The sequence below is a fragment of the Pseudonaja textilis genome, chromosome 1 (genome assembly GCF_049901715.1).
Source record: "Pseudonaja textilis isolate UNSWEBS1 chromosome 1, rPseTex1.2, whole genome shotgun sequence".
Taxonomy (NCBI): domain Eukaryota; kingdom Metazoa; phylum Chordata; class Lepidosauria; order Squamata; family Elapidae; genus Pseudonaja; species Pseudonaja textilis.
Window position 1 is genome coordinate 38,019,977 of NC_141990.1, and position 25,371 is coordinate 38,045,347.

General features: G+C 37.8%; 1 protein-coding gene across 5 annotated transcripts in view; it reads right to left on the reverse strand.

The window, feature by feature from the left end:
- The window catches only part of SLC8A1 (solute carrier family 8 member A1), a 230,536-nt gene extending 208,317 nt beyond the window's left edge, over positions 1–22,219 (reverse strand). For 4 of the 5 annotated variants that reach the window (XM_087931476.1, XM_087931471.1, XM_087931455.1 and 1 more), the window contains exons 1-2: positions 21,616–22,219; positions 1,777–3,604 (exon numbers count right to left, since the gene is read on the reverse strand). In XM_087931476.1, the coding sequence (XP_087787602.1) occupies positions 1,777–3,566 (1,790 nt within the window). In that variant the 5' untranslated portion in view covers positions 3,567–3,604; positions 21,616–22,219. Of the gene's footprint in view, positions 1–1,776; positions 3,605–20,692; positions 20,779–21,615 lie in introns of those variants that run through there. The other variant, XM_087931462.1, reaches the window with a different exon arrangement.
- Between the last annotated feature and the right edge of the window lie 3,152 nt (positions 22,220–25,371).

Below are 25,371 nucleotides of genomic sequence, written 5' to 3' on the forward strand. Positions count from 1 at the left end.
TTTGTATCTTTTTCTTTTCAAAAAGACTGGAGGACATTTTTTAATTTACATCTGATAAAAGGTCATGCATCTTTAATAAAAAATGAAGCACAGATTCATTGAGTCAGCTGACAAGTCCCAAGATCAAAGATTGGTGCTTACAAAAATGCTCTGCCTTTCTAACACTCCTCAGCGATCATACATGGACTGCATTTTATATGCACTCTACTTAATCAGCAGAAACATCTATCTTAATTTGTATCTAATATAATACTTCTACATCCTAGTATTGTTGTTTTTCCTTTCTTTTCTAGAATACAAAGGATTGTTTCTCTTTTTATTTCTTTCTACACAATTCAAGCTTAAAAATACAGGAAGGGCAATGTTTTAAAATATTACATAATTTCCTATTGCAACTGCCCTTATACATTGTATTTCACTGACACATTATGCGTTCAGAAAGAAAATGAAAGGCTTAGTTTATTGCTGTGTGGCACACATACACACAGGTCCTATGCATAATTTCCTAGAGCAACTGCCATTTTACATCATATTTCACTGACACATTATGCATTCAGGAAGTGTGGGGGGGAGTGGGAGGGAGGGAGGGAGGAGGGGAGAAAGAGAGAAAGAAGAAGAGAGAGAAAGAGAGAGAGAGATCTCCTATGCACTCATGGGTTATTATGACTCAATGGCATATAATTATACAAAACCTCCTTAGATTAAGCACATATATTTCTTGTATTAAGATTAGGTGTTGAGGTTATGAGCTGCCCATGTTAGGCTTCAAGCAAACAGAATCAATTTAACTGGTCCAGCCATTTTGTTGAAGTTAGGTGAGCTTTGGGATAATGAAGAAATGGCTATAGGACTTTGGCCTTCTTTATTTTAACAACATTATCTGTTATCAGCCATACTGTAAGAGTTTGGGATGGCCCACAGTTACCCAGTAACTTTCATGATCAAATGGAGGCTTGAACTTGGTTGCCATTGCCTGAGCAAATATTTAAAACAAATACACATTAGAATTTTTCTTTCTGAGGACACAGGCAAAAGTATCAGCTGAAAAAAAGATGTGTGTATTTGTGGATTCCATACATACATGGGAAAAAAGTGAGAGGAGAAAAGTTTCCTAGCAGCCAGGAAATGCTTATCAGCAATGCTTCCTTTTTAACTGCTTTCATATTTGCAAACTGTCAAACTTGGCTGCCTTGCCTAATTGGACCTTCCCCCCACATGGTAACATTCACTTCAAAGAGCAAACTATAAATGTTTCATAATGTCACAAAGGCTAATGACAACCCGCTCTGAACTTGCAACTTATCTGTATTTATTAGTCTTTTTCTTTTTGTAAATAGGAGACCCATCTTAAGCTAGTTCTGAATATAAGGCATTCTTGACCATGACATGAGCTCAGGATATGTCTGTGCTTATAAAAGGAAACTACAATTTTCCGCACTGCTTTTTATTACTCTCAGTTAATAATGCCTGGAATAACTGAAAGGGTGATAAGGTCATGGAGTAGTTTCAATGCAAGAATGCTTTCATTTATATTCGCACATTCAGAATTCACTCATTTTGATCGCACTCTTTCACATACATACTATTTCATGGCACACATGAAATCTTCAGGACAGTCCAACAGCATTTTTGAGGTATATTTTAAAGAAATGTCACTCTATAAGTGTCTTCAGCTTTTGATGCAGCATTAATTATGAAATGCTCTGAATAGAACATTTTATCAGATAGGCAAGCAAGCAAGTCTTTATAAGCTCCAAAAGTTTAAGCACTACTTACACAATCTCATCATTCTGAAATTCAAGCTCTCCATAGGTGTCCTCGAAGTCCTCTCCGCCTCCCTTGGCTGTGCCTTCAATTGTTTTGTAGGGCACAATAACATTTCCTCGAGCTCCAGATGTCCGTAGCACTTTCACTTCCATGGTCCCCACACTCTCGCTTACATGAGTGACTGGTTCCTCAAAAGTAAATATGCCAGCATGATCATCATCAAAGATTGTAACTGTGGCTGTAACAGGTGATCCCAGGCAAGCTACAGTAGCAATGTGGTTGCCCTCTAGAACACCTTCTTCAGATTGCTCCGACACTTTCACATTATTGAGGTGAACAAGGAAATTCTCATCTTCCTCAAATATGTCATCATCAATTATACCAACTCTTATTTCTTTTTGTGTCTCACCTGGTTTAAATACCACTGTCCCTTCAGTGAACTCGTAATCAGAACCTGCATTGGCTGTGCCATCTTCTGTTCTGAAATCAACCAACACTGTTTTGGTCAAATCACCACCTCGACGAACAATTGTTAGAGCTACTGTGCCACAGTTCTCAAGGCATTGGTAGGTGCTCTGCTCAAAATAGATCTTACTGACAGGGTCATTGTCTGCCACTTCACAATTGACCTCATGCATGCTGACTGCTTTTCGTGCTTGGTCAGCTGCATGTCGCTTCAATATGTTGCCAGCTCCAGTCATTAACCGAGTAGCCTGAATGCGATAAAAGGCACGACTCTTTTGTTGCTGACTCAGAACTTGATAATTAGCTAGTTCTATTAGCTGTTCAATCTCTTTGTCTGGATGCTTCTGTTTCAATTCCTTCAGGATTCTAGCCATTTCTCTCCTTGCTTCTTCATCATCTTGATCCTTCTCATCCACCTCTAGGACTAGAGTGCCATCCAAGAAACTTTCAACATGGGAATTAACTATCTTTCCATCCATTTCAATATCAGCCTTAGATGGTGGCCCTTCACCCTCATGTTCAATTATCATTCCTCTCTGCTTTCCAGCTCTGTACTTCTTGTAGACATACTTGTAGAATAAAAGCCTTCGATCAGCAACCCATGCAAATACCACACAAATAGGAAAAAAGAAGAAAGTGAGTAAACCTTCCCAGACTTCTACTATCCCAGGTGATATAACTGACAAAATTAAATATAGCCAAGTGTAGGCAAAAATGCTCCAAGCTGCAGTGACAAAAAACACACGAAGATGTTTAATCTTCCTGATTTCTCCATCAGGAACAACATAAACACAAAGGGCTATAATGACAAACATATTAAAGGCAGCACTTCCTACAATAGTGCTTGGCCCAAGGTCTCCTGCCTTGAAGCCATGACCACACACTTCAATGACAGATAGGAGGATCTCAGGTGCAGAAGAGCCCAAAGCCATCAATGTTAAATTCGAGACAGTTTCATTCCAAATTCTTACTGTTGTCTTGCTGGTCTCACCGTTGGGTTTCTTGATTGTTATCTCTCTCTCTTGGGAAGTAATAACTTCGATGGATGACATGAAACGATCTGCTATAATAGACACTCCTAGAAACATGTAGACCATGGCCACAAAGTATACAGTAGCTCTTGCTATTTTATCACCAAATGAAGGATCTTGAGGTTCCCAAACTGGCAAAATTACACCTTTCTTACAGATATAGGAACCAGAACATTCTTGAGAATGATTGGTTTCTTCAGGTTGATGTTCTGTACGTACTTTGTCCACATGGCATAGCAAAAGTGCAACAATTAAAAGGAGAAGAACACCAGGCAAGGCAGTTGAATTCCTTAATCCCATCATGATTGTTCTGTCAGACCAATTTCCAAATCTTTTCTAACCTGCAGAATACAAAAATGTGAAATATATTACCAACGTTCAACTGAAGAAAGCTGTAGCTTTTTTTCTTTCTATAAGGTTCACCATTTTACATAACCTTTTACCTTCTAGGGGGAAAAAACTGAATTTACAAAACTTCAATTGCTGAATTATATTTTTAAATCTATAGATGTACTCTCAAATAATAGTTTTCTATTCAACTTGTATTCAGATTAAAGTCATAGAAACAATGGTACAGGTTAATGGTATAGGTTATTGAATATACAACTCATTTCTTAAATTGTATTTTCTGTTTTATAAATAAATAAAATACAATGCAATATTCAGTAATGTGAATCATACAGAATAGTTACATTTAATGTTTCTAAGATTGTGTGGACTTCAAATGCCATTATGGCTGGCTGGGGAATTTTGGGAGTTGAAATCCATACATTTTAAAGTTGCTCAGGTTGAGAAACACTGGTCCAGTTAGATGTGACAAAGCCTGAACTATTTTCCATACGTCTACATACGTATGGAAATCCCCAGAGCAAGTCTCAACCTTCTTTCTAACAATCATTATCGGAATTATTTATTTCTATTTTGTGCATTATATCTTTTATCTTCTAACTGATCCATAACAAGCATTTATCTTTTATATCATGACCATTAGTGTTTGCTTAGGAATATTTGGGGAAAAATAATTAAAAGTTTTTGAAAAGTCTAAGTAAACAGTATTTTATTTTTAATAATATTTTCCCAGATCTCATCAATCTGACACTTGAAATCATTCTTACGTAAAACCTATAAATGCATAAACTTCCATGGTTAAAGCATTAACATTGAAAATAGGATCAAACCACCAGGCATACTTGTGGTTCAAGTTGGCAGCCCACTCCCACAGTCCTTTTATCGAAACAATATGCCTTCATGCAATTCAGACATGAAAGGAAAGTAACTGATTTATTTATTTAGGATATTTTTATCCTGTCTTGAGCTTTCTCATGATAAGTAGCAAAGAAATACAAAACCTAAAAATAGAAGATACAAAATCCTAGATAAAAATAAAATCCCATGGAAATGTAAAGACCCATCTTAAGTTCTGATGTCAGAGACCTCACGGAAACCTTCAGGTAAGCCAGCTTCTTGGGGAATAGCAGGAGATTGCATCAATTCCCAGCATTGTTGAGCCGAGGACTCACTAGGCCTAACTTTTTAAAAACAAAATAAAATAAAACAAGTCTCTGGAGACATTGTCACATCTTCCTGTTACAAATACCTCTAGACCCTTACTCTAGATCAGGGTGTCAAACTCGCATCACAGAGGCATCATGTAATGTATCACAAGTTCTTCCCCCTTCGCTAAACCGGGCATGGGCGTGGCCAGCACATGATGCATTCAGTCCATGGACCGTGAGTTTGACAGCCTTGCTCTAGATAGTGCTCTATACCAGATCCAACCCTGAAAGAAGGACTTGTCAAGGCAGGTATTCAATTGCCTTTCTATTGCAATGTAATTCTACTTCAACTTGATAACTTGTTATAGATTGCTCACAACAAAAAGAGACAGACTCTCATTAACAAGACTGTAAGCAGAAGTAAGCACACCTCCCTGGCTGCAGCATCCACAGATTCTTTCCACTTTTGTTGGAATGCCCCAAGCACTTTCACACTATTGATGCTTGTTTTTATCTAATTTTTAATACTATTTTGTATTTTTAAATAGTTTATACAATATCTTATATATTTTATAAAATGTTTATAAACATTTATAAAGGTTTGCTTTTTATAGCAGGCTTTAATTGACTTTACACTGCAGAGCCTTTTTGATGCGTAGCATAAAATTAGAATAAATAAATAAGCAAGTATGATATTACCATGTTTCTTAAGTTATATATTGTAATCAATCCACTGAGCTAGTTATAAACAATGATCCTGTCAGTAAGGTCTATTTTGAGCATCAATAATAATAATGAATACAGCATGAAATCACAGTGATGAAATAGCAGTTAGAACACTAACATTGTAAACCATTAAAATTGCTTTTAAAATACCTGAAAAAAAAAGGCCTTTATCTAACATTCTAAAAACAGTAATGCAAATAGTGTTTGCAGACAAGGCACCACAAACAAAAGACTTTGTGCTTGAGGTGAAGCTATGGGTATCCTAATTCATAAACATGGGAAGAAATATTACTTCACATACTTTTATTATTTATTTTATTGATTAGACCTCTGTGCTTCCCATCTCGTCTAGGGGCATCTAAGATTAATTTTGTGTAAGACATTTAAACTGTTGGTTCCTAGAGAAAAATGGTAGAGAAATCTAACTACTACTGCTGCTGCTGCTGTTACTACTACTACTGCTAATTATAATTATATTGGAATTTTTGAGTTACTATGGTCTGAGTTCAGATGGCACATGCAATGGAGACATGTATTGAATACTTTAGTCAACAGTTTAACTGCCATGCTTTGAAGTAGCTGATTCTTGATCATTTCCTAAAACAGTCCCGCATATAATACATTACAATCATTGATATGGAAACTTAGCAAAATATGAACAATTGTTGTAAAACTCTGTTTAGTTAGAGGCACAGTTGGTATATCAGATTAAGCTGATAAACAGTACTCTGAGTTCCTGATGCAATATCCGTTCCTTAAGTGAAGAACAACTACTTTTGGAACAGGATAAACATCACCTACTTGGGCAAGCAAACCACTCACAAAAAGGATTATTTCCATCTTCTTTGGATTGAATCTCAGTTGATAAGCTTTCATTACCCTGCCCAGACACTGATTCAGAACTTCTACTGTCTCATCTATATTAGATGAAATGGAAAACTAAAGTTGGGTGTCACCTGTATATTTGGTGAAACTCTACCCCTGTCCTTGATAACTTCCTATATAGGTTTCACGTAGATGTTAAAAATAATACTCTTAAACACAATCACAGTCTTAATCATGGTCACAATGCAAATCTGTAATCCTTCAGCACCCTCTTTAACTGACCATTCAAGCAAAACTAGAACTAGAATAGTTCTGTCCTAAATGTTTTTTCTGTCCTAAAAGATACTATGGTCAGTAGTATTGAAGTCTAAGATACTGACTCAGGTTGTATCCCTCTTGTCCCTTTCTCGGGGTAGGTCAACCAATATGGAAATCAAGCAAGGCAGTTTCTGTTACAAATTAGCCCTAAAACCAGAGTAAATGTCAGCATTCCGGCGATCGCTGATTCCTATGCCTGTTTCCAAGTTGCCTATGACTTCTGTTTCAACTTCTGTTTCATTGAAGTGTACCCAGTGCTGATCAGCAAGCAATTGGCCAGGGACCCTGCTCATTCTAGAAAGGAGCTCTGGGAATCACGAACCAAGTACCCCCGAAGGCAACCTTGGTCTTAATATAACATGTTAAATATTATTCCCCACTGAGTACAGTTTCTTTGCAACGAAAGTAAAAACTGTGAGATATACTGCAAATATATTTAACAAATAATAAAATACAGCGTTAAAAAGTTTGTGAATCGTTCTGAGCTTTCAGTGTTTCTGCATAAACAACATAAACTGTGATCTCTCCCACATGAATGAACAAGTATGTTTTCATTTCATTTGCTTAGTTAGATTATCTTTATCTGAGAGGAATTGTGTGGAAAAGTGATCACATTTAGATCATATCTGGTAAAAATATTAGATCATATTTAGGTAAAATATTGAAAATTCAAAAGGACTCCCAAACTTTTAAGTACTACTGTATATAATATGCTTGCCTTTTAAGCAATTGAGTCATAAAGGAGTTGATTTTACCTTTCTGGAAATTCTGTGAAAGTAAGTATCTACTTAGTTCTGCACTTATTTTTAATGTGTTTGGTAGCTCCTCTTGTTCATACTGCAGGCAGCATTAGCAAAATTTGCTGACCAAAAAGAAGTTGCTTACTTCCTTCTCTTGATGAGAGCAGGAGGTGTTAATAGATGCCATCTGTGGCATCACTTAACTATTATTTATGCAAATTGTGGCATTAAAAGTGGCTTGGGAAAGGCGCTTTCCTGACAGGCTCAAAATACCCAGACGACTGCAGAAGCTAATTTTTGCTGACAAAAAAGGTTCTTCCCAACTAAAGTACAATGTTAACTTAGGCTCAGGGGACAATGCATAGATTCACGCAACAGAACTATAGAAGGGGCAAAGTAGAAGGTGTCCGTGGATGCTATCTTTGGCACTCCATTAGTTACACAAATTGTAGTGGGAAATCTGATTTTTAAAAAGCTGGCTGCTAGGAACTTAAGATCGCAATTGAGCAGCCAGCTTTTGCTTTAAGCTTAACAAAGAGGTTGTTGTAACCTGCAGCACTTAGTTAACAAAGGCTCCATGGGGGAGCCCATACAAGAAAAATATACAAAAGTAAGACTATAGCAAAGGGTAAGACCCAAGGAATTACTGTGGGTCGGACTACAGATTTAGCCAATCCTAATGGGTTTTGTAAATTAATGGGGCAAAGGGAAGAAAACTCCGACAACACCTCTCTCAATCCCAATTTTGAAAGTTGCTTTCTACTGTCTTCGGCAGAATATCACTGGAATGGATCTTGGCCAGAGAGCAAAAATCCAGCTTATCACTGAATAGTAAAAGGAAAACTTCTTCCTCAATTAATTACATTTAAATCTGGGAATAGGGTTCTTCTTATATTCAATGACACCAATATAGGTAGTCCTTGACTTACGACGGGTTACTTAGTGACCATTAGAAGTTACAATCACCCTTCCCAAAATGACCCATATTCGAGGGTCTGACAGCCAACCCCATGGTTACATGATTGTATTTTGAGTGCTTGGCAACCAGCCCACATTTATAGAAGTTTGTAATGTTCCACAGTCACATGACCACAACCTGCCATTAACTTCTGGAATAGCTAGGAAAACAAATGTACAACAGATGGCAATGAGCCAGTCAATTAAAGCCAGAGTTTAATATAAAATATCAATATATGTTTATATAGGGGTGGGGGTGTTAAATTGTAGCATTGACTGCCATCCTAAAACTTCTTCCTCAGCAATTTCTACTTGGATGGAGCTCTGAAATGAAAACTATATCCTCTACTTACTGGGGGGAATACCTGGGAAAACATAAGGACCCTTCTTTCTTTTGCTAATGATATATCTCCAGCATTCTACTTTACATTAAATTAGCAAGAGACAGGTTGGGTTCCTCTGCTTTATGTATTTTACTTATGTTTAAAGTACACCTATCTCCCTCATACAGCAACTGTTACTATAAAGGCTTGATGTATCCAAATTGCTTGTTTGTTTGTTTGTTTGAATGCTGCCCATCTTGCCAGAGGTGGCTCTTAATTGTAGTACATTGTCATTGTTATGGCATTCATTCAACACATCAAACATTACATAATCCTTTACTTCTGAATTCTCACATTTTCTCTGCTACAGGAAAGCATAGCAGCTACAGTTTATTGAAAAGACGTTGCAGAAGACTATATATAATTATGATTATAGTCATATGATCATAGACCCATAGGATTAGAAAGGACCTTCAAGATTCTCTAGTCGAACCCAATGCCCTTTGCATGAATTCTTATACCATCTTGGACAAATTGAAACCTCCATTACCCTTAACTTCAGGAAGCAGGCTGCCCCATTGCTTAACAGCTCTCACAATCAGGACATTTCTCCTTAGTTCAGCCTTCATATAACTGTTGCTTTGCCAAACCATAATCATGGGACTCTATGTTCAGATTTCAAATGCTATGTCATTACAAATGCCATTTTCTTCATGTAGTGGCTCCAATACTTCTGAATACTTATGGAGCACATTGGATGGCAGTGAAAGTCTCTGCCATTATAAACTATAAGGGAATATCACTACATTTTAAATGGAAGGCAGAGCCCAAATATAATAATTGAAATACTGTGTCATAAAACATAAAGATAGTACTTCGATTCATACAGTCCCTTTATTACAGATTGTAAGAGCATGATGTGTAAAAAAATCAATTTCATGTGTATTCAGTACTAGCTGAAGGATATACAGCACCACTAGGCCACACTGACTAATTTTATGGATTTTTTTTACAAAGCTTCCAATGATAACCAAAACAAATTACTATAACTATCTTTCTTCTTAGCTTCTACCTATTACCTGTAAGACCAAATGCTCCATCATCTTTCTGACTCTGCTGTCTTGCCCTTTATCACCTGAGATCCTTCAATAATGATCTAAGTTTTGCTAGCAAACTGCTTTTGCTGCCATTTTCTCTGTTTTGGGAATGATATTAAATACCAAAAACTTGTTTATTTGTGTGAGACTTTTTTTTACTTTTTTCACACAAATTTTCCCGAAGTAAAATTTTAAAAAATAAAGTAAAACTGAAAGTATAAATTAACGAAGGACTTTTGAAATACAGATAGTCCTCGAGTTACAACCAGAATTGAACCTAAAATTTCTGTTGCTAAATGAAACATTTGTTAAGTGATTTTGCCTCATTTTACAACTTTTCTTGCCACAGTTATGGGCTTCACACAATTTAACAACCGGTTCGCCTAGTGCAAAACTAAAAATGTGAGCCTGCACCTTCTGCCCTTCTTCAAACACACAATTTGATGCACGCGGCTTCGAGCACACTTTCTTGGGCAGCCACAGTGAATAGAGCGGGTGAGGCATGGAAATCAGCTGGGCTGCATGGGCGGAGCAAGTGAGCCATAGTGAGATATATATAGGATGGGATAGCACCGGGGCAGGTGGGCAGGCCCAGCTGGTGGTCGCAACTACCAATAGACTCAAGAAACCTGCCTTCTCTGTTGCAGTACCTGCTCTATCAAACAGCCCACCCACAAAATTTGGTTCACCCAGACCCCGTTAACTTTTAAAAAGCCATGAAGACCTGGGTTCTTCTCCAAGGGCTAGGCCAGGATGAACCTCTACTAACTATATAGAGTCTATGTCTGGTCCCCGGTGCAATATATTTTTTATATGTTATAGTTTTCTGCCATGTTTCTTTTGCAGTATTTGTTGTTTTTAATTTTTATTAGTTGCCCCATGTCATCCAGCAAGTGGGAAGTCATATAAATTGAATAACTGAATGGATGGATGAATGAATAAATAAATGAATAAATAAATGCTAAACCTAGCTTAAAACTAAATACAAATGTTCATTTTTAAGGATGTTGAATTATGAATCAATATTTCTTCCACTTATTCAGGGATATTCAACCTAAGCAGAAGGCATAGTCGTTTTCTCACTGGGTTGACAAAATGTAGGGGAATAAGAAATATTGAATGGCTGAATTGTAATTTAGATCAAATGCACTTTTCAAACAAAATAGTAAATCACTAGTCTGTATGCATTTGTTCATCAGGCCAGTAACAGATCTTGGTCAGAAACTGAGTGCCAAAATTGCTATGGTTCCTGTTCAAGCTGTTAGGTGAATCTGCACGATAAAAAAATTGCATAGGTAGGAGTCTGATATTGAAAACATTTATTTAAATGTAACAAATGTCTGCATTTAGAGAAAAGCAAACTTCAATCCAACAGATTCTCACAAAAAACCCAAATCCATACAAAAACACTTCTATTGTGTGATTCATAAATACCAATACCTTCAGGCCTTCCCTTCTTTTTAACAAACATAACATAGCTCTTTAATGTAAAAATTATTGACATTAATTTTATATGCTATAGAAAATGAATGAATGAAAAAGTAAATACATATTTTATTCGTCTTCAATATATATGCCATTCTTCGGTGGGTTATTGTAGGCTATTTTGGAAATGCCAAGATCAGAACAAAATACAACAAAATACAGAAATCAATCTAAAAACAGTACAATAGCACATTAAATAACAAAAAGCCTTATCAATAAAATAAAAATTATAAGTGTTTAAAAGTCTGACTTGTTTTTAAGCATGTGTCTGGCTCTGGAAGAATAACAAGGTAGGTAGCAGACAAGTTTCTCTCAGGAGGCCATTTCCCAGGTGACAGTTCACAGGTGGTATTTCAGTTGCAGTTGCAAGATTTGGAAAAAGGCTATTTGCTTAAAGATTCTTTGCACTTTTTCACATATAGAAACAGAAATTATAATATAGACTTTTCAAAAATGTCTATTTAAAACATGCTTGAACTAATCACACTAGAGATATCAAACTGTTGACTCTTGTATAATATCAGGGCTTTAATTCACATATTTATAGGAAATATAGAACTACTTAAGAACATAGTGAGATTACCTGTTCACTCGTGTTTTGGGTTCTATTAAGAAATCAGCTGCATGGGGTTTCCCCAGTAAAACACTTCTGCTAATTCTAATGATATCACAGTTTTTCTAGCAGCATTATCACAGCACTAGGCCATACAATTATATTTATTTTACACCTCTGTTATATTCATTCCACAGAGACTTCTTGAAGGTAGCATACTTTAGTTGTAGAGAAAACACATATTTCATGCACTCAAAATAATTTTAAAAATTGTTCAATAGAAGAATTGTTTTCTATTTTAAATATGCCTCAAATGTACTGGAGTCACAATGGTTAACTAAGTTGAAGATGCCCTACACTGGCCAACCTGGGATGGCAACGATGACTTTGTTTTATCATTGAATCAAAAGCTAAGGCTCGGCACAACCTCAATTTAATTTTTTGCCATGAAATATTAAGTATTTATAATAGTTTGTACATGGGATAAGTTAATTATTGTGTTATGATGGCCAGACTATCAATTGGTGATTGTCTGGCCATGCTTCATTTCACTCCATCATTTTCTTCCTGAAGGATTCAGTAACCCAGTAAATTGGTCTGCCCCTGGGGATTTATAGAATCTAATGGATTGTTGATTGTTGAATTTAATGGACTGTTGAATTTCCAAAAAACAGAGGTGATGATCTTGTTGTAACCTTTGTCGACTATAGAACTGGAAAACAAAATGGATCACTAACATATCTGCATATTGTTTGGCACCATGAAGCCTGGTAGCCTGTGTCATTCTTTGCTGCTATGGACAATACAACATGCAAACAGAGGCTAGGATACAAATGGTAAAAGATTCAGCATGGAACATCTGTGACTGTGCACAATCCTGTCTACTGTGTGGAAGGCTTAATTTGTGGTCTCCACTGCATCTTCAAGGAGCTGTCTTTTGCATGAAGGGAAGACAGAGTTTATAAAAAAACATTATTGGAGGCCTTAAGTATTTGTTGTGACACATTTGTGAGACCGCTTGAGGACAAATCCTTTTATCTTGACTTTAAATGCTGCTTTTGTTACAGAACACACTGAGGTATCTAATGCACCATCTGATCTAATTCTATGGAAACATTTTCAGATTTTGAGAGTGTGGACAAGATGTTTATACCTGTCCAGTTTGTCTGATCTATACTTCTGTCCATCTTGCCTTATTTAAATTAGTCAACTGAGCTAAGTGGGTCTAATGATTACTAAATACATCTTCAGTTAATTAATAGTGCCATTAGACTCAGAGAGGTATAGTAATGCGCTCCTAGTTGTTTAATAAGTAACCTTAAATGAGAGAGGGGAGGGAGAGAGGGAGGGAGGGAGTGGGTCTATTGATCCTGCTTCATTTTTAGCAGTCATTGATATCATTAACTAAAAATTATCCTAGCTGTCTCTGGACCTGAAGGTCCTGAATTATAGTAGTTCCACCTCTACTAGTAAAAATAGCCTCAGAAAGTAGTAGTATGAGAGCTTTCTCTGAATTCTAGCATAGGGGTCGCCAACCTTTTGGACCTCAGGGACCACCAAACTCATAATTTTAGATCCCAGGGACCACTAACTGGTTCTGTGGGTGTGGCCTAATTTGTGGGTGTGACTTGGTGGTCATGTGACTGGTTGGGCATGGCCTGTATGTAAATATTATAAATATTTATATAAATATTGAATTTTTTTATAAAAAAGAGCAACTTTTACCCAAAATCAGGCAAAGCAGGCAGGCAGATTGAGTTGCTCACAGAATCACAGATTCATTCAGAGATCTATCTATCTGCCACCGGCTAGCTCAGTCTGTCACATAAAATTTGCTTACAAGCAAACTCACAAAATTAACTCACAACACACCATGTATGTAAATATTGATTTTTTTTATAAAAAGAGCAACTTTTACCCAAAATCAGGCAAAGCAGGCAGATTGAGTTGCTCACAGAATCATTCAGTGATCTATCTGCCATCGGCTAGCTCAGTCTCTCAAATTTGCTAGCCGTGAGTCTGCAATGAATTTGCTTGCAAGCAAACCTTCAGTCCTAAGGGAGGTTCGGCTGTACTTAAAAGCAGAGCCAAAGATCTAAAGACTAGCTAGAAAGCAAGAAATCCAACCATTTCCTGCTTCCTAGCTAATCTAAATCTCCCAGCACAGCAGAACAGATGATGGTCGGAAAAAGGAAAAATAGAAATTTAGCAGGCAAGTTTACTGGGTAAGGAGTGAGTGTGGGGGGGAGGGTTCCCGCAGGCCATGTGGGCGGCACAGCCTTGTGTTTCTGCGCAGCCTGGATTAATTGCTTTGGGGGGATGCTCTGGGGGTGAGATTTCTCTGCGGCCCACCAAAATTTTCTCATGGCCCACCAGTGGGCCACGGCCCACCAGTTGGCGACCGCTGTTCTAGCACATATTTTATCCCCAGCACAATTGTGGGAGGCAGTCGTCAGGACTTTCTTGAGTAGATATCATCAAAACACTCATTTCTACTTCTCAATAGCTGATTATACACTGGTAAATCCAGATTGCACATTATAATTTGCCATATAGCAACAGCACTTAGATACTGCTTTATAGTGCTTTACAGCCCTCTCTAAGCGGTTTACAGAGTCAGCATATTGCCCCCAACACTTTGGCTCCTCATTTTACCCATCTCAGAAGGATGGAAAACTGAGTCAATCTTGAACCTGATGAGATTTGAACTGCCAAATTGCCTGCAATACTGCACCTGACCACTGTACCACCGTGGCTCATATACAGTGTTATCCTTCCCTTTAATCTGGAAGTAACTACTGATAGTTTGTGATGACTGGACTGTTGAGTAGGGTATCTGACTATGCACGTTCTGCTAAATTGAATTAGCTGCAACCACCTTTAGTGATATGGACTGGATATGAACTGCTTATCTGTGTATTAAGTGTGAGATTTCTTTCTGGCTACATTCTCTGGAAAACTCTCCTTGTTGTTAAAATATCTACCTACTGTACATACTTCCCTTTATGGATATTGAATGAATGGTTGTTTAGGTTTTTTTTCCTCAGAATTTTTTAGTTATGTTTTTACACTGTTTGAACAGTTTCTTACTGTATTTTTTAAAATGATGTACTGTAAAGAGCTTCAAGATGAAAAGCAGCAGCATATGTAAATACATCCAGCAAGTAAATAAATAAATAAAGTTTGTCCAAATGCTTCAGGAAGCTATCACAGTTGACTATCTTAAAAATGGTATTGAAGAACTAACAGAGGTAATCTATCCATGTATTGATAGTCATCTATGAAAATAATTAAAGCAAGCTGTTTCTGCTGTAAAATAAGTTTGAATCCAGATTGCAACAGATTCAGTCTAAGGACTTTACCCCAATAAAATGATTGGGAAAATAATTTATTACAGGGTATGGTTGAGATAATGCAATTTGACAACTTTTACAGAAGATATACCTTGACCTGAACATTTTAGCATTGTTAACTTTTAACTTTCCATGGAAAAAGCATTATTCATCCATTCACCCTACTGCCAATAATTCCTCAATTGATAAGATAATTGTTCTTCTTTTAGCAAGCTGTAAAACTGCTAACATTTGCAATCTTCTATATGAATTTGATCATATCAAAATTAAGCACTTATTTAAAAATAACCACCAAGCTTTTTCCAAAAATGGACAAAAGCCCAGAGCATTCTGAACATAATTTCAGTACAAAACATCTGTGGACAATCTTTTTCTTTCCTCTATTGAATATTTTATGTTAGAGCTATTACCAACCGATGGCAGGTCTTTCTTTCTTTATCCAGTAACCATTCAAAACAAAATCAACAAGCAAAATGTAAACATGGTTACCTAAATATGTCTCACTATGGATATAACATGCAAAATGAAAAGTTTAGACCATCATCTGTGCTGGAACCACAGCCAAATTACCCAGGCTCAGGACTTGATTTCCATAATTATTTTTTATTGTTGTTACTGTTACTGTTGTGCATTTGAAATTAACATTCCATCAGCACTACAGCACACTATACAAGACAGCAAACCCAAATAAGGTCATGTGTGCCTCCTGAATTCAGTTAAGTAAATTTAATACTATTCATCAAGTTCCATAAATTTGCAGTTTTTCTTGCTAAACATTCATTTTTAAAATATGCTTTTAATTGTTATGTAAAATGATGTTTAATACTGGTAATGTTTCTATTTGTTGGACTATTATGAATTGCACTGCAATTAAATTAGAAGAGGTACATTTTATATTCATAGAACACTGATTATTGCTTTAAAAAAAAGCTTAACACCGTGCTATCTTACAAAAGATTATTCCAAGACAGAATGTGTTCTAACAAACAAATTGCTGTATGAAAGAATGAAAAAAACATATATCAATACTCAAATTCCTATTACCTTATTGAGCATAATTTTAGTTGTATAGCAGAAATATAAAAAGGCAGCACAAAGAATCTTTAAACCCTAGAAATTTTATTCAGGCATCAGCCTAGTTTTTAAATAATCTTTTCCAGTTTTATGGATTATGGTTTTTAACTGTGATTGAAAGGAAACTGAATTTTGTACCAAAAATTTGAATGATGTTTGTTTGTTTTTAGAAATAAAAATTAGAGGGTCCCATTTCTTCATTCCAAGAAGCATTGTAAGAACCTCAAGCACATAAGGACTGGTTGGTGCTACTCTATATATTTTTTCAGCATGACAGATGTAATTGCACTTGGAACTTCTACTAGCCTTATTTCTCATTTTCCCTCATCCATATGACAAAGCAGCATAAGTATCATTTAACCTACCTGTTCCAATTCTAAAGAATTATGTTAGTTATAAGGTAAGCCAAGTTACTTTACAAATTTATATTGCCAGGAAAAACAACGATACTACCATAATCTCTCCACTTCATAGCATCTATCTGTTCCACGAATATGGCACACAATTAAGCCATAATAGAGATTGTTTGATGCTGTGTTAACCTTGCCATTATGGATTCTATCACACAGTTTATGGATTAGTAAGTTATATTAACCCAAATGGTTATGATTTATTAACTTAACGTGCTTAAATAAACTGTGGTTTGGAACAATACACAAACTCAACAAATAATGGCTGCATTTTCAAGAGCATGCCAATAGTTGAATTAGAATAAAATAGACTGTCTCTATGATTGTACCATATCAGTACTTTCATGAAGAAGTCTTTCAAATGTAACCTCAACCTGAACCCTGAAAGCATAAATTTAGAGATGAAAATTCAACTGAAGAAGGCCATGACCTATCCTTGTCAGATGGACCAACTAAGTTAGACAAAGCTAATTTAGCCCCTTTGAATTGAGGATGAAAGTCATATTCTATGCAAAAAAACCATTGTCTATACAGGTAGTCCTCAACTTATGTCCACAATTTTTAAGTGTCATAAGTGTGAAAAACAGTCATAAATCACTTTGTTCAATGCCGTTGTAACTTTAAATGAACTGTAATTATAAGTTGAGGACTAGCTGTGTATTTGTTAATGTTAATAGGTTTTTAACTGTCATCCTACAACTATATTTTCTTGTTATTCTGTTTTTATTGTACATCATTTTAGACATATTTTATTGTATATTATTTTATATACATTCTCCTTTGGAGAAATAGCCATATATAAAATAAATAAACTGTCAATCTTGGCCTAAAAAAGGACAGCATGAAGCAAATTTTCTTTACCATTGCCATTTTCTTTACCCAGAAGGGCAATGCTTTGTGCCTGAGGTTACTATCCTGCCAAAAAAAGTAACATCATCAATGATGAAACTTTCCAAATCTGAACTGGAATTCTGGAGTTGCAGCCCCCAAATTCCTGAAGTTACCACATTAGGGAAAACATATTACAGGCCAATGTTTCTCAACCTCAGCAACTTTAAGACAATTTAAGAATTCTGGAAATTGATGTCCACACGTTTTAAAGTCACTGAAGTTGAGAAACACCACCTTAAAAGCCAGCTGCTGCCCTGAGCAATGGTTACTGCCTGTACATTTTATATTACACCTCCACTGTGGTCATTCCATCCCTGAATATTTTTTAAATAAGACATGTGAAACATTACAAATATTCATAGTACAGCATATAATTTCTCAGTAGCAGTACTATTGCAGCTCAAGAAAGGAATTGTCACCACTACCAAAGTTGCCGTCTCAAGTTATTTTAGGGCAAATAAGAGTTCTGTCAAAGGCCCCATAAAAGCAAAAGTCATAATATCCCTTTTTTCAAGGCAGCATATATCTAAATACCAGCTATTGGGCAACAATGGTAGTGGGTGGATTATATTTCCTGTTTATGATCTTCCCTAAATAGAATAAGCCAAAATATTCTTACAAACTGAATCAAATGTTTAGATGTCCAGAGCAGGATATTTCAAATATTAATGTTTCATCTTTCTGGAGATATAACAGAAATACATACCTCTGAATCTTTCTAGCTTTGTACTTAAGCTGATTGGCCATAATCAGAACTGATTCTGTTTTTCATGACACAGAAAGTAGTAGCAAGCGGGGAACTTATTTATAGGATGTCAACACGACACTTTTTAACTTTCCCCCAAAGGAGGAGAAATATACAATCACACAGAAAAATGTGGGAGGTTTGGCAATATCAATTGCTAGGTATTCGGTTTTGGTATAAGAAAATCTTATTTTCAGAATATGACAAACGCAAAATTGGCATAGATTACAGACAGATCAAACAGATGGAAAGTGGGAGGAAACTATCAACCATCTACCCAGCTGATTAAAGAAGAAAAGACAAACAGAAAGAGATTGATTGTATATGCATGTATGTATTCCTATCTATCTATAAAGTCGTAATGAAGGAAGTAGCAACATTAAAAGTATCTATGGAGTTGTTACTTCTTTTTAATAGCTTGTTTCTTATCACTTATCAATTTTCAGAAGTTTGTCAGTCTTCTATCACCACCTACAGCCACTTCAGATGGTTGAAGTATCTCACAGAGCCGAAGTAAAAAAAATCAAGCTGGCTCTTATTGCAGAATAAAACTAAAATTATTTATAAGATGCTGCCACCTATCCATCATTTTCCTTGACAGTAATAGAATCCAAATAGTATCAATCTCATATTGCTCAGAAAGAAAACTCAAGGCTGCATGTGACTCTAATTATTTATTCTATGTCAGGAAATTAAAAAAAAATACCTTAAAGGGGAAAAAAAACACATGGAGACACAGCTACTGTAGTGAGTTTATTAACAGGCAAAAATGTCCAGTGTACTAATTGAAGCAAATTAACAAGATTTAAACAGTAGTTTGCTTTTACTTGTGAGGCTGAGTAGCTGTGATGGAAAAATGAAGAAAACTGAAGAAAGCCATGGAAACATAATATTACTTAGTTAATACTCAACTACAGCAAAAACTGACATTCTGCATTTTCTTTGGATTTTTGTATTTCTTTTTCTCATTTCCTGCATTATATAGCTAATTATATAATAAACATTTTTTTTTCAAAACTGGACTTATTCTACTAAAATTCTGAGGCTTGGATACAATTAGTTTTCTTGACCCAATTCATGTATGCCTACGTGGCAATTGCTAGTTATTTGCTCAAAGTAGTACCAACACTTTGGATGATTTCATTTTAAGCACCTTGCTATGAACAGACACACACCTTTATATACCAAAACAGACACACGCCTTTATATAGGAGAAAAATGCTATGTACATTGCATGAGCTTCAGTGCGATTGGGGTAGGGCTGAAAACCACCTTCAAGTGTCAGTCATGGATACTATAATTTGGTGGAAAGCATGGTGATGCGAGAGCACTTGGCTCTGCTGCAGATTTGCATGCATATAAATCTACCTTTGTAGAGTGAGTGCTGATTTAACGCTTTACCACACTGAAGTCAGACCATGAATGCCAAAAGGCACCAATGGGAATTCTTTTTTTGAGAGTCCCGGATTCACATTCCTAGAAAAATGTGAAATACTTTCCCTCTATATCCTGGCTCTTCTCCTACAATCCTCCTGCTAGGTCTGGGAGAAATGCTGCATTCACATCACCTGGCCGCCCCCCCCCCAATGCCCCTCCCCAGCCCCTCAGTAGTTTCACAATGTAGCGGTGCTATTCAACCACTCTTTCGTTTTCAGATGTTGGAGGAGGTAGGAGGAGCACAGAAAGGGGGATTCCTTGCAGTGGGTGTGTTCTGCAGACATCCTGGAAAGGGCAACCTGGATCCATGCTTGATCACTGTTTTTTTCACAGCAGTGCTTTTTAGGGGTGATTTTTTTTTCTAAATCAATCCATCCTTCCCTTTGTCTTTGTCAGTCAGATAATATGTGAGGGTTATCGTTCCTTCTCTGCTGCTCCCTTTCTTCCCCAGAAGCACACCGATAGCCTCCCTTTGCAGATCCCATGCTTTTCCTCCCCTTTCTGCAGACAATCATATCAAATCAGTTGTTAAGGATAGGATAAAGCTGATTCTTTAGGGTTTGCATAAAGACTGCATTAAAAAACCTTTAAAATACTATCTGCATAGGCAGACCCATAAAAGTGACCCTCCAGATAGCAAAACCTGCACTACCATTTCTAATTTGTTGCAGTGTGTGTGTGTGTGTGTGCGTGCATGCATGCATTTTCTCTAAGGAGTTTCTTATTATCATTATGCCACTATCGTTATCTTTTAAAACATACACATGCAAGCACACAGACACACAGACACACAGACACACACACACTTGCTACTTTCCCTCCCTTCCATGATAGAGGGAAATATAAATCTCTGCTCCAAACCATTCATTAGCTTTGCTGCAGCACTGTCACAGAGAAAACACTGCCCAAAGAAGCTGCCAAAGGAATCCTAGTCTGAACATGGTCCCCTCTTCCAAATGACACACATGGAATTACCACAGCCAGCTGGATTTATTTTACCTTTTTGCAGCAACAGGTCCCTAGGATGCAAGGGAGAATCTCAGAAGCGGAACAAAATCCCCTGAAAGTTCCTACCCTGGACAGCTACACAGGTAGTAAAGGGAGAGGAGGAAAGGGGAGGGAAGATGGGAGGGGAAGTGGGTGTGTTCACAAAGAGATGTGTGCAAAGGGAAAAAAAAGGGGGAGCAGACTTGAAAAAGAACCAGTGGACCTTCTAGATGTAGACAGGACCAATCTGACACTTAGCACCTGTACCTGCTGCCTACCTAGCTTCGATTTTCTATCCTGGTTTTGCCCTTGTTATTTAGGAACTTCCAAGAACAGCTATCTCTCACCATCAATATTGGAGTAGCTTATCCTAACACCCTGCAATTGCACACACATCACATCCTCTAAATATTATTAAATATTATTACATCCTTGGGTCTTTTAGGTCAAGTGCTTCTTTTTCGATTTTTCCCTCTTAGAGGTCTTGACTACAATGCCTATCAGCCGTGGCGAGCAAGCACAAAGCCTACCGGCTGAGGGCGATGGGCTTCGCGGTGAGAGTCCTAGGCGAAAGCACCTCTTGCAGACGCATAAAAGCACACACAGCTGCAATGGGTGGGCTCTCGGCAGCACGGAAGGGGGAGAGGGCTGCCGTGTGATGGCTGCCCAGCCAGGCAGGCGAGCAATCGTTAGCCGCTCAGGAACGTTTCCATTCATTCGACGAGACGCGTCCGCATTTTTCGCTCCAGACTGGCTGGTTTGCAACGTGTCCGGCTACTCCCCGGGACGGAGAGAGACCGACTGAAGAAGGGCCATGCAGCCCAGGAGCTGACGGATGCACCCGCCGGGTTCCTGTTAGCGATCCAGCAGCGCTGCGGGCCGGACACAAAAGGCTCTCCCCGCGCTCTCATCCTCCCGCCGTTCTCCCGACCTACCTGCAGACCGAGCCACCCGCAGCAACCCGGCTGACTTGACTCTGGGCACCAGTCGAGCGCTCCTCCTGGCCGCCTTCTCACCTCGTTCGCTCTTTCCTCCTTCCGCCGGGCCAGACACCGCGGATACCGGCGATCACAGAGAGCTCTCCGCCGCCACCGAGACCATATCTGGAAAGCGCCAAGCGCTGGCGCCCCATGCAGCGCGGCGACAAGAGCAAGAAGCGCCCCCCTTGGAAGGAAGGAGTCGCAGGCGGGGGCAGACGCGCGCTTAAAGGAGGCGCGGCGGCGGCGGCGGCATTCCCCTCAGAGCGCCGCAGGACTCGCCCGCTCCTTCCTCCTTCCTAGCGCCTCCTGAGGCGGCGCGTCCCTTGCCTCCTTCCCGACGGGAGCTCTCTCGAGCCGGGGCGTCCCTGTTCCCTCTTGTTGCCCTGGTCCGCAGACGGGACAGGCGCGGCCGGAGGAACGTCGCCCGCCTTTTCCACGTGTCTACAAATTGAGGCGAAGTCTAACGAGCGAGTTTTTCGCGCTCAGAGAAAGGGATTGAAGGAGTTCGGCTTGGCTTTGCCTGACCACCCTGACCGACTGTGGTTTCTTTCTTTCTTTCTTTTTTACGGGGAGTGGGTGGCTGGGTGGGCGGGTCTCCTGTCGGTGCTGCAGAAAATGTTTCCTGCCGCTACTATAGCGCAAGGAACAGCCGCTTGTTTGCCAGAAGCTTTGAAATACAAGGCGGCGGAAAGCCACCACCCCCATTGCCGTCAGCATGCGAGGCCCTCCTACCCACTCCTCAGAATGGCCATAGACGTTGCACGCGCACGCGTTCCTCTTTACTGCAGAGTTTTCGCAAGTGACCCCTAAAGATCTGTTTAGTTGCACCGTGTCGCGCATGGCTTTGTAAAGTGGCCCGGGCGTCTCTTAATTCACGTGTAGTGTAGTGTATCACCTGTAAACCCGTTCTACCTGCAGTACGTTATTGATCCTTGTGCGCCGTAATGGCCGTATAGTCGATGTATTTATATTATACAAATCAAGCGTTTCAGCTTGCATACGCTGCATAAACACGTGTTGCATAAGCATTGCTTGAGGTGGTCAGCAGTATGGAAAAAGAAATCTAATGTGCAAAGGTTATAGGAACTGCTGACTGGAGAAAAAAAGAGGGGGAACTTGAGGTTTGTCACTAATAAAAAAAGGTCAAAGACTGTCACTGTGTCGTTTGGGAACAGCTTTGTGAGTACAAGCAACAGATTTTGGTTAAACATTCAAAGAATTCAATAATAAGAATTTGCAAGTGAAAAAAATTATCTAAAGGAAGAATAAGCTTCAGACCCTATTTTGCAGTTATTTGCATGCTTTTTAGTTTCATTCTATCATTTTAAACCACAACCTCAAAACAAAGGAAGAATGACCCTGATGATGTCACTATTTTTTTAGTCTATATCCTGTAGCCCTTTTTTTAAAAAACGAATGAATAGAAATTGATAGATTTCCATTCTCAGACATTGCATTGAAACAATTGGACAACAACAACAACAACAACAAAAGAAATAACACTACAAAATGTTTGGATGAAAGCTCCCAGGCAAAACGAGATTTTGAATGAAAAGATGCTGAAGATCCTATGGCCTTTCTTTCAATCTACTTTTCTTGAAGATGGGTTTTCAGCACTGACTACAACTTAGAATAAATATCAATAGGCTAAATATCAGAGCACATCTCAAAGACTTTTTTTTTTACAAATCCCACTCTAAATATTGACAAATATTCCGTTATATTATATATAATACATGAGAAAATAAAGGACAATACATTCACTTTAATTTTTTAAGAAATAGTCATTAAAATGGTTTACAATCTATGGCTTTGAGAGGTTAAAAAACCACTAAGTTAGCTCTCGAATCATTTTCTTGTGTTGGAGTCCTTTACAACATTACATTTTTTGAAAATAAATGAGCACTCCAAATATACATATACCAAAATCCCTTGTTCTGTCCATTATATCTTAAGGAATGTTTTCATCTATATGGATTACTTTGGTATATACTCCAGTATCACTGGCAGAACATGTTTACTTGAGCTACATTCCTATTTCATCCTGCCCATGACAGAACCAACCATTTGTCTAGTAGCTGACCATATTGTCAGGAGATGATGGGAGCTGTAATCAAACATATCTAGAGGTCACCAACCTAGGAAGACTTCCAGAGGACACAAGTAATACACAAAATTGGACAAAAAAGTATCTCATCTTGGAAAGATACCAAATGCTTAAATGTAGTTCATGTTAAAGAATATTAATAGGTTGTTTTTTTCTTTTTAAATATCTTATTCAAGGAAAAGTTAGAAATGTGTCTTGGTCTTATTATATGTATTATACATTTTTATATCCTATCTTTCTAGTGCAATGTTTCTCAAACTTGGCAAGTTTTAAGTGTGAAGTTCTGTTGAGTTGAAGTTCACACACCTTAAAGTTGCCAAGTTTGGAAAAACACTGTTTTTGTGTGTGCACACCAGTCAGGGCAGCTTACATTCATTAAACTAAGTTCATGATTTCATTTAAAAGATAGAGAAGTGGTGATCCCTAAAAGAATCTAGATTTTTTAATGGTTTTAAATGTCACCACCAATACTTTGAATTCTGCCTGGAAACAAATGCAGCATTGTCTTATTTGGTACAAATGGCACTTTCCTGAGATTCTGCAAAGCTAGCCCATAAGTTGAATGTGCTGTAATTGCAACAATCCAACTAATTTACAGCAAAGGCATGCACTACCATAATTGATGCCTGACTTGTTACAGACAAATGGCATTAGTAAATAGTTTTAAGCTGGGTGAAGACTTCTATTTGCCACTGCTAGCTAACCCTCTAAGATTAAACCTAAATCAATAATTATCTACAGACAAGCAGTTCTATAGAATGAATACTACTTCCACCAGAACTGGATGAAATCCTGTGTCCAAATTCTGACCTGTGTGCCTCATCTTATCTAAATTAAGTTTCACATTGGCAGCCTTATCTGACCATTACAGCCATTGGACTTGAATCAAGAATATCAACAGCATCCTAGATAATAGCTGGTAGTATATGAAAACTAGAATAGAAGATGCATACTGCCCACATATTTTTGGGACTCAGTGACTTCCAAATCTCCTATTTTTTGTCTGGGTTTTCACATACTGGTACTTGTTAAATAATGTTGAGACAAGACTGAACCCCAAAAAACATATGCCAATGTTTGGGATTTGACCATGTCCCATTACTTTCTGTCCCATTACTTTCAACATTACTTTCTAAAATTAATCTCCAATGAAGAAATTGAATCCTTGTAAGATGGTACTTACTGTATTTACAGGAGACAGGGGCCAATCTGAGAACTTAGAAGGAACATCAGGTCATTCTTATACAAAAACAAACGCAATCATACAACTCTACTTAATTTCTCCTCCTGCCCTGGGGAATGGAAAAACCTGCTAGTTCACCAAGGACTTCCTGTCTCCGTGACAGCAACAATCTTAAGCAGTGAGAATCAAGGTGTGTGTGGCAAAGAATGCTAGATAGATGGCTTGTTGGGTAGACCCAGCAGTGCTCTTTTTAATACACTGAAGATTGTTGTTTATTTAATTTTTTTTAAAAAATACACAAGTAAAATTGAAGCAATAGCCTAGCAACATTTTTAGGGTAGGGGAAGTGGTTACTTTAAATTATCCTGGCATAACTTAAATGTGTTTGCATGTGTGAATGGATTTTTGTCTTCTACCAGGG